Raw genomic sequence first — 20,030 nt, forward strand, 5'->3', positions numbered from 1 at the left:
TAAATAACCTCATCCGCAATCTTTAGTAAAAAGAATTCTTGATTTTTCTTATCAAAACCAACCATCTTTGTGTAAAAGTTTGGAAATTTTAATTTTATCCGACAGAATGGTCAATGTTAGCCATAACACCTCCCCTGTAAAATACTAAATGTGATTGAGGTGCCAATGTCGAATACTGGTCACAAATTAAGAGTGAAATTTTGATTTTAGTAAAAATGGCCTCTAGGGGATTAAATTATTAAAATGTCAATATATCCAATTTTTTAAAGAAACAAAAACTAATTTAAAGAAAAATGGGGAGAATTCACAACGTTTGATTAGATCAAGAGGAATCACCTTCGTTCCATCGTGTAGACTCTTCATCTTTACTTCATTTGTTAGTGATAATTAACAAGGAAAAACCTAAGGTCCTCCATGGTCCATAGTTAAAAAGGATAACCCCTCCACGTTTTGGTGAATATTTGAGATACCCTTGTACTTAAAGATCCTTTCCATTTCAACCTTCAAATGTCGAGAACTTTTCGAGAAGTATAAGATTAATGGAAGTTTGGATAGAAAAATCAAAGTTTTTCTACTATGAGTTAAGGAAGGAAATAAGTATCCACGTTTGGGTGAATGATCGAGATATCCCCATGGGCATTCCCCTTGACCTTGGTCTACTCTAATAGTTGATGAAAAATGACTCAAATGCCCAAACCTCCAATTTGTAGTTAAAAAGAAATCCTTAATTTTTCTTTCCATAATCAGACATCTCTAATCTCCAGGATAAAATATTCTTTACCTTAAAGGTCAAATCTACTTCAACCTTCAAACCTTGGGAGCAAGATAAAACTTCTGGAAGAATAAAAAACGATGGAATTTTGGATAGAAAAAATAAAGGATTTGGGTTAAGAGGAAAATGAAAATGATTTATTGAAGAGCTTTAAGATAACTTTTTTTTTTCTTTGGGCGGGGGCACTAGAGGTTGAAGATGAGGGCATTTAGGTCATTTTTCCATTTTACGGACAAGAGGCCCGATATCCTTGTCTACAACTAGTGATTAGGCACGAATGTGGAAGCACCCCACTTGGCATAAATGCATGCTTGACAAAAGGATTTCGAGATCACCATCTTGTAATGTCAAGAAGGACCATTCTTTTGAAATTAGGGTGCCTTCCTCTTCTTCAATTCTCCTATTAATAATAATAAGATAAAAAAATAAAATTTCACAAATTAAAAGTAATAATTATTTTAGTGGGGTAGGGATGATTATTATAACTATAAGACAATCATAGGTGATGGTAGTAAAACTTAAAGAATAATCATTTTCTGATTCGAAAATGTTCACTCGGTCAACGTGGCAAGTTCACAGAATCATAGATCTTTTCCTTGTTTATCCCGAAGAAAAAGATCTATGGTTCTGTGCACTTGCCATGTCGACCGAGTAAAAATTTTCGAGTCAGAAAACGACGACTCAAACTTAAAAAATGAGTAAAATTAAGTGAATGAAACCTCTATACTCATCATCAACAGTATATTTGGCATTAATTTATGAGCAATAATATTGATAAGAGATTGATCAGCGATAGCTAGTTATAGCTATGACACTAATGGTGGCAAAATTAATGATATTAGTTGAACTTATGAATTAAATGCAAGCATGTCTATAACACTATAGTTGAATTCTTTTCTTATGGTGCCATAAGTTTTGTTCCAGAGGTGAAGGGGAGAGAATAAAGGGAGAGATGAGTATTGAAATTTGCTTATTTTTAATAAAATTTTATGATTTTGTAAAATGGATACCATGAGGATGGACCGTTTGGAGAGGAGGTGGGAAATGAGTTTTTTTTTCATTTAGATAGAGCTGCTATTGGCACTCAAACTTTTACTTATTACACCCCAATTGAAGATTAAAACACTCTCTTCAAACATTACAAAGGTTTGGCTCAAGGGATTTTTCTCAAAATGTGCGCAACTTATGTCCAAAGTCTGATTTTTGTACAAAATTTTATTTTTGTACACTGTTCATTTTAATTCCCAAAACGAGCATTTCAAATGAATTCGTTGGTATATCAAAAGTGACGAATTCATGAGTTTGTAGATTATAAAAATAACAAATACACGTTTTGAGAATTAAAATGAACAGTGTACCAAACTAAAAATTTCATCATATTCACCACACAAAATGGAGATTCACCTTTGGCTCAAATTGTAATCTCAACATTACAAAACATTATAACACTCGTACAAACAATATCAGTAGCTGTTTAGAATTATACTTGTGCTCAAATAAAATTCCAAATCCAAAAAATAGAAATCTAAAAGAAAAAAAAAATTGAGAGAGCTTCTATTGGCACCCCAACTGCCACTTATTCACGAACATTCTCTTATTTTCTTTATTTATAATTGGGGTGTAATACGTAGAAGTTGGGGTGCCAATAGCAACTCAATTTTTTTCTCATTGGTTTACTAGTGTTAGATTGAATAGATGAGATTAAGAGAGGAGAGAAATAGATGGGATTCCTACTTTATCTTAATTGCTTGTATTAAGTGAACAAGGTACCTACCACTAATTCTTGAGATGAGTATCAAATACAATAAATGGTTTTCTAACATGAATGAATGTCAGTGATCCAGCCCTAATCAGCCATGAACTCTCAAGGTAAAAGGTAAAATAGGATGAAAACCAACGCATCACATCTGTGTGATCTTTGTTTAATTTTCTATTGCTATTATAATTGAGCAATGATCAAGAAAACCCTGTGCATTAAACTCTGTATCAATACTTTTAACCAACGTCAACACAAGCCACCAAGTTCAAAATCTAACCAAGCCAAACTCCAGTGTAGATCAATTGTTGCTACAGTAAGGTGTTCGATGTCTAAAAAACACAGTTCAGATTGGGCAGAAAAATACGAGTCTTGATGATGAAAATTAATTATTTTACAGCCGGTGAACGCGACCGAGATAAGCTCCTGCTCCGGCTTGAACTGGGTCTCTGCCGCTTGGGACTTCTACTCACGCGTTTGCGGAGAGGAGGCTGCATAATGCTGAGTTCAATAAGGGAAGAACACTGAAGCAAAGCAATGACAACCTTTTCGAGTCGGCTTAGGAACTTACATTAGGTAATGGAGTTCTGGATCTCGATGGTGATCTGCAAAAGTTCCATAAACAACCGAATTCAATATCCACGGCGTTCCTTTAACAGCTTTGATCCAAAGCTTCAATGCCTCTTCCATGTCAAGAGTTACCATAATCCAATGAAAGAAAAGAAAGAAATGAAAGGCCCATAAAATTTCAGTATCATTGATCAACAAAGAAAATTTAGGAAGATCAATCCATGATAATTTTTACCTCAAGCCTACAAAAGAAACTCCATGAAAGCAGAATAATATACAGTATTACAGTTAATATATCAGGATAGGAGGGGGACATGTTTTCATTTGTACCATGGAAACGCATGTTGAGAATCCTGAGCATGATTCCATGCGAAGTATAGTAGCACATTCAAGAATACTTGTGCTGCAATTGTTGGCCCTGTTCAGGGTGGAGGGTGGTTTCCCTTCATCTGTGCAGGCGTTCATGAGTTGGTTGAGTTGAGGGAATCACTTTGCCAATTCAAAACGCGTTTTATAGAGCTTGCTTCCCTTTGCGGTTTGTAGGAGCATCTGGAAGGAGAGAGACAATCGTACTTTTGATGGGAAGGAATCAAGCCCTCAGGTTATTGTGTTAGCCATCTTAGTTCTTTCGTTCTTCTGGTGTAATTTTTTTAAAGAATCTCACGGAATCTTGTTTGTGGATTTTGTTGTAAGGTGGGAGAGGGTTTGTAATCTAGCCATTGAGTAGTGTCTAGTGTGGGGTGGGGTTTTTTTCTTTTGTACTCTTTTGAGTGGTCATCTTGACCCCCTTTTTAATGAAATTATCTTGATCAATGTTGTCAAATCACAAATGCGGTCGCATATGCGATCTCATATGCTATGTCAAAAACAAAAATCGCATATCCAAAAATATGCTATCTGACAAATATGCAACGCATATTGTAATATGCGATGGAATACAATCCAACGGTCATAACTTTTTTTTGCAGCATATGCGATGGCATACTGTCCAATGGTCCAAAAAAAAAAAAAAAATCCAGCCGCATATGCTATTTAACAACATCGAACTTGATCTTTACCTATCAACAAAATATATATATATATATATATATATGCAGTAGCCGAAATCCTTGAAATATTCAGAGATCGTGTGCACCAAATTACTACAACATGTGAATATAAAATCTGGAAACCTTATAGTTTATTGCAATTTGCAGTCGCTCTGTAGATTGTCTAATGGAAATGACGTAACTTTAAAAAAAAAAACATATATATCAGAAAAATGTAACATGAACTCAAGAAATTTGAATAAAAGAGAAGGCTTTACAACTAGAGGTTCACCTTTTGATTGTAGGAACTGATAACATATAAAGATCATGACCATCATTAACATACAAAAAGACTTCAGTTATTGTCATAAAAAACCCTTAAATTCATGATACATGCATTAAAGCACGCAATTGGCTCGGTATAATAAAAATCTAAAACAACATAATAGTGTGAAAGAGAGGACTACCACACAGATCCATCTCCAAAAATAGGAAAACTTGAAAGAACTGATTTTTTAAAGGGTGTAAAACTGCACTTGGTTTATAGAGGGCTTAATAAGATGGTTCAGAATGAGTGGAATGATTAGGTTCCGTTAGTTACAATCAGGATCCCTTGACTCCTAAGAATGACTCATGAGAATAACACACGATCCCAACCCTTTAAATGCAAAATCTAATGGTTGAGATTTAACCTTAGGATAAGTATCTCCGAGATTTGTGTTATTAAGATACTCATAAATCTCAACTGTTGGATTTTGTTTTTAAAGGATCGGGATCATGTGTTTTTTTCATGAGTCATTCTTAGGAGTGAACAACATTTTGTAGCCAAAGTTTTGTCCTATATAGCTAAAAGTTTCAGAATGGGTTGTGAGGATGATCTCTATGGCGAGGAGATCATCCTAACAAAAAATCAATCCATTCCGAAACTTTTAGCCCATATAGGACAACAAGAGATATATATATATAAAGGGTCAGGATCCCTTGACTCCTAGGAATGACTCATGAAAAAAAAAAAAAAAGCATGGTCCCTACCCTTTAAATGGTTGAGATTTATCCTCGGAATAAGTATCTATGAGATTTGTGTTATCAAGATAATCATAAATCTCAATCATTGGATTTTGTGTTTAAGGTTGGGATCGTGTGTTTTTTTCATGAGTCTTTCTTAGGAGTCAACGGATCCCAACCCATATATATAAGGTCGGGTTCAAGGGACGATTAGATAGCCAAAGTCTTTTGTAAAATATGGGCAGAAGTTTCGGAATGGGCTGATTTTTGGTGAGGATGATCTCTATGATGAGAGGATCGTCCTCACCAAAAATCAGCCCATTCCGAAACTTCTAACCCCATCAAAAGTGGTTTACAAAAAAACTTTGGATATCTTGTTGTCCCTTGAACCCAACCCATATATATAGAAATATATAGATAGATAGATAAATACACACACATAGAAGAATAAAATTACGAAACATCCAGCACTATGTGAATCTCAAAAGAACAAGGAAAGAAGAATAAGAAAAATATTAATGAAAGAAAAAGGCATACCTTGACAAAGAGAGTGGCTTTGAGTCTGAACGAGAACCTGAAGAAACAGACCTCGATCGTGAAATAGACAAAGAACGACGAGAAGATTTCGCCCTTGGGGACTTGCTGCAAAACAGCTCACAAATGATTAACAAAGAATACCACTCAAATGATACTTTATCTTAATGTTCCCTAACAAATGATTCTAACCTCTGGCTTCTGCTTCGACTGTAGCTGCGATTGAGACGAGGGCTTCTACTTCTTGAGTAGGATCGACTTCGACTACGGCTCCTGGATAAGCTCCTCCCTGAGTCATATTCCTTCACCTATAATAGGCAACTAGAAAAGTCAAACTCATGCAGATATAGTTGCAAGGCCCATAAAGATGATACATGATTCATGACAGTAAGTGTAGCAAATCTTACCCGTACATATGCCCGAGAAAATGCATTTCGAAACTCTGAGTCATCCAATTTCCTAATCTACAGAGAATGAAAAAGAAGTAATACAGAATATCTATCTAAAATGTCAAAGAAATTATCATGAGAAAGTACAAGATCATCATTCCCAATAACCAATTATTTTATTTTTTTATAGGTAAATTGGACTTAAACTCACGACCTCAAAGTTGTTTTGCAATGTGTCAAACCAACTGAGCTATGGGCGCCCATGACCAATTAAATTATTTAATACACTATCAACTTACTGCATATTTCATGTCATCATAGTTTGTGTAGTCTACGACCCCTGAGGTGCCTACAAAACAACCACAGAACAAATGTTATAGAACAAAATTTTGAACTAAATAAAAAAGATATCACAACTAGTATAAGGATCCAGACATCAATAAGTACAATTTCAGCCATGAACATTGCAAGCATCAAAATTTAAACAGAACTTGCAACTCTCTAAATTATCGAAAAGTCTCTAAAATCAGACGTAGGCCTATACATTTTTATTAGGACCCATTGATTGAGATGGACCTCATATGGTTTGGGTTTGAGTTTTCATAGATAAAATCATGATCTAAACAAAATCAAGTGATACATATATTAAGTATTGGACCCTACACCCAAATAAATGAGTTTGACCACCCAACAATCCACAGAATCCTTAAAATTGGATTTGGACGAATTTTTTAACCTTTAGATGAACCAATCAAAACTTTTTAAGTTGGGGCATAATTGAAAAGTTAAATTAACCCAAGTCTATAAATAAGAAAGTCTCCCTCTCTTGGAGGGGGACCTGGATCACTTTATCTCAGAAGAGAAAAGCTCTCCCTCTAGAGAAGAAGAAACTCACAAGCCCTCCTTCAGAAACAAACCAAAGTTCTTCAAGAGACTAAAACTCCGATTAAAGGGAAGATCAAGCCTAAAACCATTCTCCAGAAGTCAAGAAATCATTCTTAATTGATCAAGCACGAAGAAAAGAAATTAATACCAAGCCTCTACAAAAAATCAAGCACAACAAAACCGCTATCAAAGCAACCTTCTCAATCAATCACGTGCGAAATACGGAGAGAAGAAAGCTACACATACGTCACCATCATTATTTTTGTACTTGACTGTTAATCAAAGGATGAAATTGAGATATGTAATCTTCATTTTTCATCAAAATCAATAAAATCATTTGCTATCTTGTTTCATGAATCTCAAGATAGATTTGTGAAATTTGTTGTCGACAAACATATCTATAGCTCATTACTAGTGGCACCAAAATGTTAAAGCCAACAGGGAAAAAAAAATTATGAAACACAACACATAATTTCTCATGAAAGGAAAGATTTAACAAAATAACAAAAATATAATTATTAAGCAGATGAACAAAACTCATGTGAAACATGCTAAAGGTATTCAGTTTAAATCCTAAAAAGCCAAGCCAAAATGTAAACCTTTCCCATCTTGTTACATTCATACTAGTTCAAAACATAGCCATTGTATTAAAAATAAATGGAGATGTAAAATGCTCACAATTATTCATAAAACTAAAGTCAATCGAATGATCCATTGAAATTATTCAGTTAATTTTATCATTATGTATAACCATCCCTGCCTTCCCAATAATTCACATTAAAAGAAAAAAAGATGGACCCAGCCACAATCTTAGACAACGACTAACCAAAATCTCTCCCTCCCCCCCCCCCCCCCTCCAAATATATGTATACAAGAGACAAACATTGTGACAACGGTTTTTGTCCTATATGGGTTAGAAGTTTCAGAATGGGTTAATTTTTTGTGAGGATGATATCTATAGTTTTTGTTCTATATGAAAAGTCTGCACTGCTTCTACCCACTCCCCCTCCTTTTCCCTTTCCCTTTAGAAGAGATAGTTAGCCGATAAAAATAGACAAGTAAATATGTATTGGTACTTTTCCCATATTCCATACATGCATTTAGTCTACCTATTAACCAAATTATAGAACCATGAAAATTAAAAGTTTAATGCAACTTACCACCACCGTCACGGAACACTTGCGAGAAACAAACATCCCCTGCACGTCGCATGTGATCCTAGCCATAGAAAACATGAATTTTAAGGCCCACAAAAACGACAAGAGTAATCTAGTTAAAGGGAAAGACAATGTGAAAACAAGTATTAAGAAAGGTCTTAAGGTTACACCTTTAGGTCTTGCCATGAAGCAGAAGAAGGTAATCCAGTAACCAATACTGCATCAAGAACAAGCTGAGAACAGTTGGAAAAATACTATATGCAGCCTACAGAGTAAGACATAAGAGACTAGAATGGATGGGAACACAGACCACGATAATCAGTGCGCCTAGAAACTCCACCACGACTACTCCCACCACTATAACTGCTATGGTGATCAATTGAGGATGAATGTCCTCGTCTACTATGCGCAAATTCCACCTATAAGGAACAGAACCATCAAGACCAAGTGATTGAAATAATAGATGAAATATCACATGTACTAGCCAATCATACAGCATCAAAGATGACCGACCCGTAATCGTTGTCCATCAAATTTATACCCATCACGACCATGAATAGCATCTTCAGCATCACGAGCATCTTCAAACTATAAGAAGGGGAAAAAAACTGATAATTAGAGTAAAAAAGAAAAAAAGGACGCACACACAACCGATGTAAGAATTTGCAATAAATGCAACAGCAAGGAATTTATATTATACCAACTATTAAATAGCAAAAAGACAAACATGTCAGTGCTCAATGTCTTTGAAAGTTCCCCTGGTGTGAGTGGATCAATTACCTCAATAAATGCATAACCTGGGGGTCTTGGTGGGATCTTCAGATCAATATCAATGATGGGCCCATACTGCAATGCAAAAGCCAATAAGAAAATACCCAAAATAAATGCTTAGCAAATAAGACAACAAAAAAGACTTTTCAATACGACTTGATCCTATGTTAGCCAAACATGCCACCAAGTTGGACACATTACCCATGTCCTACAATATTGCATACTGGTAATTCCAGAGCACCATGCCAATGCCATAACAAATCTTTTTTTCCCCCTTTTGATGGGTGGGTTGGACTTGAACCCATGACCTCAAAGTTGTTTTGCAATGTGTCAAAGCAACTGAGCTTGGGTCTAAAGCCCGAGCCATAACAAATCTTGAAGGTGCAACATTTCCCAGTTTCATTCAGGCCATTCTATCTTTCATGAAAACAATCTCGATAAATCCTTTGCATGTATCTTTTGGAATTTACTAAAGCCTGCACGTGAAATGAAACCATACAATGTTTTTACGTGGCTCTTTGAATGGCCACTATGTAACATTTCCAGGTTATGTTGTATATGTCAATACCACAAAAAACCTAACCATATAATGGTTGTTTTCCCGCCATACACCCATTACCCACTATTTTGGGATATAATAATGCTTATAATATTATTATTATTTTTTATATTATTAAAACAAAGTAAAATTACACACATTCTATCCTAGATTTGCCTAAAACTCCCTAATATAGCAATTCTCTTATACAAACGCGATGCATATCTCAATTATCAAAGAGCAAAAGACGAGTAAAATTGATGAATATTAGAAATTGATCTCATTTGAGGAAGATCAAACCTCCAAAATTAGCCAACTCAAGACAAAATCCAAAATGATTGGAATGATATTTTCTCTGTATACTTTATTCACATTCACTAATAACTTAAATAAATGATTTTACAAGATTTTCACGTTTGAACACTCCTAGAAATTAGAAAAACTACCTCCCTACTCATGATCTTAAATCTTAAACTTTAATTAAGAGAATTTAAAACCTACACGATCTCTTTCAGGTAAAAGTCTAAACCAGGGATTCCTTTCTTCAAATCTTAATTGTGAAATCTTGAAAAACTCGTCTTTTATTTCAGTTAATCTCTTATGATTATTCCAATATTCTTCGTCTCTAGGTCTATTTTATCTTAAATAAGATAATTCTTTATTAACTAAATCAGAAAAAAATAATCTAAGCAATTCATATCTTTCTTCTATATTAAAATTATAACGTGGCATAACAAAACAAACAAAATATTATTACAGAAATAAACTTGTTTTACAGAGTACAAACTGACTTGAAAAGTTAAAAGTTTACCTAAATAGTTTCTTTCCTGGATTATGGAGGATCAGAGAGTAAAGATTGGATGAGGATTGGGTTCAAAGAGTAAGGATTTTAAAGACTGGAAATGGTTTTTGCGATCTAAAATTTGAGGATTCTTGAAAAAAATTTCAAGGTTTTCCGATAATTCTTCTCAGATGATATTCTCCTTTATTTAAAGAAGACGGATTTGAAATAAATTTTTTGAAATCCGAACAGTTTGAGACAGGTGGATTCTTTTCTTTCGATTGGATCTTTCTGAAAAGGATAAGATAAGAATGAGAATAGCCACTGGCTTCAATTATCGAAGACTGTTTCATAGATGGATAAACTTGGACTGACTTTATGATGGTGGTATGATATTTGGACAGCTGGTTGGGTTTGGATAGCAAAATCCAAAAGAGAAACTATTTAGATAAAGAAAGATATCTCTAACAGCACATGGGCGGCTGCCTTTGGGTGGTTTCCCATTAGAGATCTTTCTAGAGACCTATCTTATAATAATTTACAATATTCTGGATTCTTCTTGATTTGATACAACTTGACTTGATTTTCTTGATTCTGGATTCTTCTTGATTTGATCCATCTTGACTTGATTCAAATATTGGGATAATGATAGGGAGGAAGTATTCCTTCACAGTCATCTTCATTGAGAGGAGTGAAGTCTTCAAAATTCTCTGGTTCTTCTTCTTCATCAACTTGAGATAAGGCTTCAAGTAGATGTTTGCGCATTTCCGCTTTAGTTGTTACTCCTGCTAATTTTGATTGGATTTGAGACTTGGATAATGGAAACTCTGAAGAACTTGGTGCAGTAATCCTTGACTGTTAAGGGTGACTGTGTAACCATGCAATAACACCTGTTTTGATGGCTTTGTCGAATCGTAAGTTTGCCCACCATTTTACTTTAAATTTCCTGGTTAGGGTAGGAATTTGGTGAAATTGTGATATGGATCCTATGCAATATTCCCAGCAAGAAATCCATGCTAGGGAGAATTGTGCAAAGAAAATTAACAAATTTGGAGTTTGATTGAGATGTTCTGGAGCCATAAAGTTTTGGATAAAATATTGAAATCCTTCTTGGACTAGTGTAGGGAGAATTGCTGGTATTGGTCCATACTGGACCCACCATTCGGTAAACCAGTTTGGGAATTGTATTTTTATTTGGTCATTGAAAAGAAAAAAACCATGAGTGGTTATATTGGTCATTTTGGAATGTAAAGGTATTGAACCAGGTTTTTTGATAATCCCAGTAATTGTAATATTGAGGATTGAATGGCTGAGATAGTCTTTTCATGGTATTGGGATTCTGTCCCCAAACGGTTAGGGTGAGAATTTTTAGGATTTGACTTTTAGAATGGGAAATTTCATTGGGATCATTCTTGTCTGGAGTATGAGTTATAAGAGCAGAGTCTGAGTCTACTAATATAAACTCATAAAATTTTTGAGTATTTGTGGAGATAGATGTGATAAATTGATTTGATTTTATGAAGATTGACTGGGCAAAGGTTTTTTGACATGATTTTTCTAACTCGGGTTCTATTGTCATTATTGAAATCAAATTGGGTTTGTAAATATACTGGGTTCTTAGGGAAAAGGTAGGAGTGGTTTCTGGTTCTGTTTAAGTTACGGTCTGAGAGTAAGATTTCATTGGACTGGTAGTACCTAAAACTTGAAATTTATTTGAAAGGTTACTTGGTGAACTAAACTGGAGTGGATTGACTGGAGTTACTTTAGGAACTGAGGGTGTCATTGCATAAGAACTCTTGGATTTGGGTTTTAAAGGATTATCACTCATCTTTCTTACCTTGTAAGAATTCTCTGGTAAGAAAATCAGGTATAGAGTTAGTTTCACCATTTATATATTTTATTTTGAAATAAAAAATAGATAATATATCTTGCCATCTAGCAAAAATATGTTTTGAAGCAATATTTTTTACATCCTTTTCTAAAACAAATTTTGTTGACTTACAATCTATCCTTAAAAGAAATTCTTGATTTAATAAATCTTCTTGAAATTTTGAAATACATAGAACAATAGATAAAATTTCCTTTTTAACTGTTGAATATTTTTGTTGTGTGGGATTCCAAGCACCAGAAGTATATCTTATTAATTGTTCTTGATTTTTCCCCTTTTCTTGTTTTAATATTCCTCCATATCCTAAATCGCTTGCATCAGTTTCAACTATTTTAGATAATTTGGGATCTGGAATATTTAAACAGGGTATTTCTTGCAATCTTAGTTTTAATTGTTTGACTGCTTCCGTAATCCAAAAATTTAAAGAAAATCTAGAAAAAGAAGTATGCTCTAATTTGCCTAATGCCTTTTGGCATAGAAAAAGACATGAAATCACTCTTCCTTATGAACCAGGATTCAATGAAAAGGCAATCAAAACTAAAGCAAGACCCATCCAGATGAAAAAAAAATTTAGAATATTACAAAGAAGAAATACAAGACTTACTAGATAAAGGATTAATAAGACCAAGTAATTCTCCTTGGAGTTATCCAGCATTTCATGTACGAAAACATTCAGAAATAGAAATAGGACCCCCGAGATTAGTAATAAATTATAAACCTCTACATGATGCACTTAGATGGATAAGGTACCCAATTCCAAACAAAAAAGATTTACTAAATAGGCTATATGAAGCAACAATATTCTCAAAATTTGATATGAACTCTTGTACCATTTGGATATTTTTGCTAGATGGCAAACTATATTATCTATTTTTTATTTCAAAATAGAATATATAAAGAGTGAAACTAACTCTATACCAGATTTTCTTACCAGAGAATTCTTACAAGGTAAGAAAGATAAGTGATAATCCTTTAAAACCCAGTCCAAGAGTTCTTATGCAATGACACCCTCAGTTCCTAAAATAACTCCAGTCAATCCACTCCAGTTTAGTTCACTAAGTAACCTTTTAAATAAATTTCAAGTTTTAGGTACTACCAGTCCAATGAAATCTTACTCCCAGACTATAACTCAAACAGAACCAGAAACCACTCCTACCTTTTCCCTAAGATCCCAGTACATTTACAAACCCAATTTGATTCCAATAATGACAATAGAACCCGAGTTAGAAAAATCATGTCAAAAAACCTTTGCCCAGTCAATCTTCATAAAACCAAATCAATTTATCACATCTATCTCTACAAAGACTCAAAAATTTTATGAGTTTATACTAGTAGACTCAGACTCTACTCTTATAACTCATACTCCAGACAAGAATGATCCCAATAGAATTTCTCATTCTAAAAGTCAAATCCTAAAAATTCTCACCCTAACCGCTTGGGGACAGAATCTCAATACCATGAAAAAACTATCTCAGCCATTCAATCCTCAATATTACAATTACTGGGATTATCAAAAAACCTGGTTCAATACCTTAACATTCCAAAATGACCAATATAACCACTCATGATTTTTTCTTTTCAATTACTAAATAAAAATACAATTCTCAAACTGGTTTACCGAATGGTGAAACCAATATGGACTAATACCGACAATTCTCCCTGCACCAGTCCAAGAAAGATTTCAGGATTTTATACAAAACTTTATGGCTCCAGAACATCTCAATCAAACTCCAAATTTGTTAATTTTCTTTGCACAATTCTCCCTAGCATAGATCTCTTGCCGGGAATATTGCATAGGATCTATTTCACAATTTCACCTAATTCCTACTCTAACCAGAAAATTTAAAGTAAAATGCTAGGCAAACTTACGATTCGACAAAGTCACCAAAACAGGTGTTACTGCATGGTTACACAATCACCCTCAACAGTTAAGGATTACTGCACCAAGTTCTTCAGAGTTTCCATTATCCAAGTCTCAAATCCAATCAAAATTAGCAGGAGCAACAACTAAATCAGAAATGCGCAAACATCTACTTGAAGCCTTATCTCAAGTTGATGAAGAAGAAGAACCAGAGAATTTTGAAAACTTCACTCCCCTCAATGAAGATGACTGTGAAGGAATACTTCCTCCCTGTCATTATCCCAATATTTGAATCAAGTCAAGATGGATTAAATCAAGAAGAATCCAGAATCAAGAAAATCAAGTCAAGTTGTATCAAATCAAGAAGAATCCAGAATATTGTAAATTATTATGAATTATTATAAGAGAGGTTTCTAGAAAGATCTCTAGTGGGAAATCACCCAAAGGCAGCCGCCCATGTGCTGTTAGAGATATCTTTCTTTATCTAAACAGTTTCTCTTTTGGATTTTGCTATCCAAACCCAACCAGCTGTCCAAATATCATACCACTATCATAAAGCCAATCCAAGTTTATCCATCTAGGAAACAGTCTTCGATAATTGAAGCTAGTGGCCATTCTCATTCTTATCTTATCTTTTCCAGAAAGATCCAATCGAAAGAAAAGAATCCACCTGTCTCAAACTGTTCGGATTTCAAAAAATTTATTTCAGATCCGTCTTCTTTAAATAAATGAGAATATCATCCGAGAAGAATCATCGGAAAACCTTGAAAAAAATTTCGAGAATCCTCAAACTTTAGATCGCAAAAACCACTTCCAGTCTTTAAAATCCTTACTCTTTGAACCCAATCCTCATCCAATCTTTATTCTCTGATCCTCCAGAATCCAGGAAAGAAACTATTTAGGTAAACTTTTAACTTTTCAAGTCAGTTTGTACTCTGTAAAACAAGTTTATTTTTGTAATAATATTTTGTTTGTTTTGTTATGCCACGTTATAATTTTAATATAGAAGAAAGATATGAATTGCTTAGATTACTTTTTTCTGATTTAGTTAATAAAGAATTATCTTATTCAAGACAAAATGGACCTAGAGACGAAGAATATTGGAATAATCATCAGAGATTAACTGAAATAAGAGACGAGTTTTTCAAGATTTCACAATTAAGATTTGAAGAAAGGAATCCCTGGTTTAGACTTTTACCTGAAAGAGATCGTGTAGGTTTTAGATTCTCTTAATTAAAGTTTAAGATTTAAGAACCATACAATGTTTTTACGTGGCTCTTTGAATGGCCACTATGTAACATTTCCAGGTTATGTTGTATATGTCAATACCACAAAAAACCTAACCATATAATGATTGTTTTCCCCCCATACACCCATTACCCACTATTTTGGGATATAATAATGCTTATAATATTATTTTTTTTTTTTATATTATTAAAACAAAGTAAAATTACACACATTCTATCCTAGATTTGCCTAAAACTCCCTAATATAGCAATTCTCTTATACAAACACGATGCATATCTCAATTATCAAAGAGCAAAAGGCGAGTAAAATTGATGAATATTAGAAATTGATCTCATTTGAGGAAAGATCAAACCTCCAAAATTAGCCAACTCAAGACAAAATCCAAAATGATTGGAATGATATTTTCTCTGGATACTTTATTCACATTCACTAATAACTTAAATAAATGATTTTACAAGATTTTCACATTAGAACACTCCTAGAAATTAGAAAAACTACCTCCTAAAACATCTCCACTCACCCCTTGTCAATTTCCTAGTAAGAAGGAACTGTTTAAAATACCTTATTTTCATAATCTAACCTCACTATTTACATGAGAAATAACTTAACTACCCTTCCCACATAACACATGTATTCTAACACTACCTGAGTTATAATCCTAGCTCTTCAAACATCCAAAGTTACACTACTCCCTTCCTCACATATAGGCATGTAAAATTCTCATTACAAATTCTCCTCTGTAACTTTAAAAGATGAATACACCCTCTCAATCAGCCAACAAAACATGTCAAACCAACTACTTTATGTTTATGTATCATTCTTATAGTATAATCATTACCCTGACTTATCGAATTTCCATGATGTAATTGAATTAAAACAATACGAGAAACATCGTTTTAAAATTTTCTCTTATGAAATTCTTAGCATAGATTAAGTCCTTGTGTCATAATCTTGGTTTCAAAACTCGTTTTGACATCTCGTCTCATTTATAGGAGAGATCGAGTTGTCTCGGACAAGTCAACTCATCTCAGACAAGATAAACCATTTAACAAGTCTTACAATTATTTATTCATACATAGCTATATAAAAATAATTATAATCTGTTAATAAAATTAAGTAGATTAGAATATGCTTAATCATTTGATCATATTTTATACAGATAATAAATTTTTAAATTTTTTAAAAATAAATTATTTTAATTAAAATATACAAAATCATGGCCAACTCGGCCGAGATTTCAAAATATCATCCGAGTCATCTTGTTTGTCTCACGAGATTTTGCATATGTGAGATGCCTTGTCTATCCTACTCGCTCATGGACAATACCGAGATGACTCGGGCGAGATTTAAAACCATGGTCCTAATCAAAACAAATACATAAGACTATACATCAAATAAGTTGTGAAAACTTTTTAATTAGAAGATAATCAAGTCCTTTTCTTTTCTTTTCTTTATTTTCTTTTAATTTCTTTTTTTTTTTACATAAAGATCATTTAAGAATCATGAAATTAGCTTGAACATATTCCACTGAGTGACAAACCCAATTAATCAAGAACAGAATTAGAACTATATATTTTGCTCAGATCATGAAAAATAAATAATTAAAAAGAAAGGTAAAAAAAACATGAAGTTTACCTTGTAAAACAGATCTTCTACTTCTCTCTCGCGAATATCACCAGGTAGGTTCCCAACGTAGAGAGTACGAGTTGAGCGTCTACTCGACATGGTTCCTGAATCCTGAAACCATAATAAAAATAAATGTACAAAAATGGAGGCTTTAAAATTTAACCAACAAAAAAAAATGTAAAATCAAAAATCCTAACTTTTTTATTTCAAAAATATACATCTAATAGAAGGGATTTACTAAGAAAAAACGAACCGACAGACTCTTTCGATTAAAGAAACCCTAATTCAACAACGAAAACGTTTGTCAACCTCCGTTTCTTGAAGAAAAAAAACTTAGAAAATACAATAAAATCCAAAATAATGAAACCCAAAAAAAAAAAAAAAAACTAGGGTTACCAAATTCAGAGAGACCTTCGCAGGAACTGTGGATTAGAGAGAGTAGAGACAGTCCTAAACTCGCAACTTTTTCGACCGAAATATTTCGGGTCCAAATGATGTGAGATAAATTCGATTACTTCAAAATAAAACTTTTTATTGCCACACCAAGTTCTACGTATCACACACTGCTGTGTTTGACGCGTCTATTAATTACAAGGATTTTATCGAAAGGGCAGACTATACATCGACAAACGCTCACTCATAAATGTCAATAATGCGCAAGTACGTAAATACCCTTTTAAATTTTATTATAGGAAATGTTACCTTTTTTTCTCAATAAATATATTTATTATATCAGTAATACATGTATTAATTATGTTGACATTGATTATTAAAATATTTACTAAAAAAAAATTAATTTAAAATACTTAGATATTTATAATATTTATTATGTAAACAAGCATTTATTGTATAAAAGATTAATATATTCTTATCTTTTTCACTAAAAGATTAAACAAAGAGGGGTATTATTGAAAAAAAAAAATTTGTTGGACAAAGCTAATGTCCCCATGAAGTTTTGGACAGTAGCATTTCCATTTATTATATTTTACTACATACACCCACTTAACACTCACCAAACAAATGCAACATTATCCAACCAATTTTTTTTTCAAAATATTATTTTTTGTCCATTTGTGGGGATATTATTCAACAAAATCTGATTTTTATTTATTATTATTATTTTGTATAATTAAGCATTTTGATAGATAAAAGTGGATTTTTTTTCTTGGAATTATTTTTAATCGTCTTGCAAATGAACTATGTTAAAAATCGATTTTATCTTTATCATTTGCATCATTTTCTATACGTTCAGTAAATTAGAGCCGAACTAATCAGTATTTTTTCAGTAGGTACATACTGAACACATTTTTTCACATGAGACCGCTAGGTAAAGAATTGTTCAGTATGTACCTACCATATGATAGCGTATGTTTTCGATATGTTTCTATTAAATTTATCGTTTTAGATTGATAATTACATACCGAATAGTTCATTCCACGGGATCCCCTGTGAAAAACATTTAGTCGGTTAATATCAAACATTTTTTGAATGTTTGATATGTATCTACCAAAAATTATCGAAACATTTGGTAGGTTACTATTAAGTTTTAAAATAAATTAGTGGTTAAAACTAGCCAACAAGTTTTTGTTGCATACACTCACAAGTATGATGGGTGTATGCAATAAAAAGTAGTTGTATATGGCATGCACCTTTCCCAAAACTTGTGCAACTTATGTCCAAATTCCTATTTCAGTATATTGCTCATTTTAATTCCCAAATGGAGATTTATCCTTAATTATAGTAGTAGGTGGCTCTCATCCAAATGGATTTAATGAATTAATTGGCGTGTTACAAGTAAAAGTTATTGTGGCAATAGACATTTCGATATCAAATTGTTCAAATTATATATTTTTCTTAATATTTTCAATACTCTAGAGTCAATGTTTTTGTATGGGCTTCAATCACGATTGGTATGTTCCATCAAAGAGTTGTGATAATCTGACTCCCTCACATGACATACTCAAAATACTCTCCTGGCATGCCATGTGCTAGAACCATAGACTTTATGCCTTGGGATGCACAACCATACATCGCCATAAATTTGTGCAGTTGCGTATCGCAATGAAAGAAACTCTATGGTTCTGGCACATCCCATGTTAGGAGAGTACTTTGAGTATGCCACGTTGGGGAATAAGAAAATCATTACCCCATCAATAAATAAATAAATGAAAGAAATAAAAATAATAATTTCTATATTACGAAGTTCAATATGTAAATTCCAAATTCTATGAATCAAATTAAATTCAACTACATCCTTGGCTTCATGCTTAAAACTTTCGGTCACTTAGAGAAATAATAACCTTAATTTCATAATAATCTCTCCAACTAAAAGAAGGTGCCACCTTGTGACGTTGCAACTTAGGATCAAAACTTGTCATGATTGTCCACTTACTAACCACTAGTTTGCTTGGTTGGACAATAAATAAACAGCTAAATAACAACACACACTCCAACTAAAATGCATAGCACCACCATAATACTCAAATAATACATGGAACTATTTGTTTTTTCTCGTCCTTAAGATCGGAAGGTTGAAGAAGATGGCATTTGGATTATACGAGTCTTTTACCAAGTATATCTCAATTCTAAGTATATACTATTTTCATATAGCATAATGATTTTTTGACACCCTCTTATGACATATGCTCCTGACGTGGCATGGGTTAGAACCGTATTTTTTTTTTTCAGGATACATTAATGTACATATTTATAGGGATGCGCAATTGTGTATCCCGAGAAAATCTTATGTTCTAACCAATGCCACGTCAACGAGCGATGTCAGAGGTGCCGTCAGAAAATCATGACCTTTTCATATAATCTCCGAAAGTTGAAACAACCCACCCTCAACAAACCTTGTTTTTTTAACTTCCTTCACAAAAGCATTTATTTTTTAACAATAGGATCACTCCACCTTTACAAAGATCCCATCATAAATCGTGAAAGGATAATGATATTATCCGACAACACTAGACACAAAATATCCAACACTCTTAAATTATTAAATGGTATTAAAAAGACAAAAACACCTTTAATCCCATTGATACAAAAAATTTCATAGATAAAATACGAGTATAATTGTTGTTCAATGATATCATATGCAAGAAATATCTCTCATCGTTAATATTGTGCCATATGTGTATTAAGAGTCCAAAATCTAGACAAGTTCCCTTACTTTTTTTCTTTTTTACTAAGATTTTCATGAAACACAAATATAAAAATAC

The 20,030-nt window shown here is 33.1% G+C and overlaps 1 protein-coding gene across 4 annotated transcripts; it reads right to left on the reverse strand.

The window, feature by feature from the left end:
- Positions 1–2,717: 2,717 nt before the first annotated feature.
- Positions 2,718–17,362, reverse strand: LOC147383412 (serine/arginine-rich splicing factor SR30-like). 4 transcript variants are annotated; one of them, XM_086427363.1, is made up of 14 exons: positions 17,206–17,287; positions 17,063–17,089; positions 16,819–16,920; positions 8,877–8,942; positions 8,610–8,684; positions 8,407–8,515; positions 8,267–8,313; positions 8,100–8,157; positions 6,354–6,403; positions 6,073–6,129; positions 5,858–5,973; positions 5,669–5,773; positions 3,100–3,133; positions 2,718–3,019 (listed from the first exon to the last, which is right to left on the reverse strand). In XM_086427363.1, exons 3-14 carry the CDS (start codon positions 16,906–16,908, stop codon positions 2,918–2,920), a joined length of 909 nt encoding a protein of 302 aa, XP_086283489.1. In that variant the 5' UTR covers positions 16,909–16,920; positions 17,063–17,089; positions 17,206–17,287; the 3' UTR covers positions 2,718–2,917. The 4 variants fall into 4 exon arrangements, 3 of the variants coding, with proteins under 3 accessions (XP_086283489.1, XP_086283486.1, XP_086283488.1); XR_015173253.1 differs by lacking the exon at positions 17,063–17,089 and having other exon boundaries at positions 3,100–3,211; positions 17,206–17,362; XM_086427360.1 differs by lacking the exon at positions 17,063–17,089 and having other exon boundaries at positions 17,206–17,362.
- Between the last annotated feature and the right edge of the window lie 2,668 nt (positions 17,363–20,030).

Source organism: Akebia trifoliata, chromosome 16, assembly GCF_017979445.1.
Source record: "Akebia trifoliata isolate Shusen 1 chromosome 16, ASM1797944v1, whole genome shotgun sequence".
Classification (NCBI taxonomy): Eukaryota; Viridiplantae; Streptophyta; class Magnoliopsida; order Ranunculales; family Lardizabalaceae; genus Akebia; species Akebia trifoliata.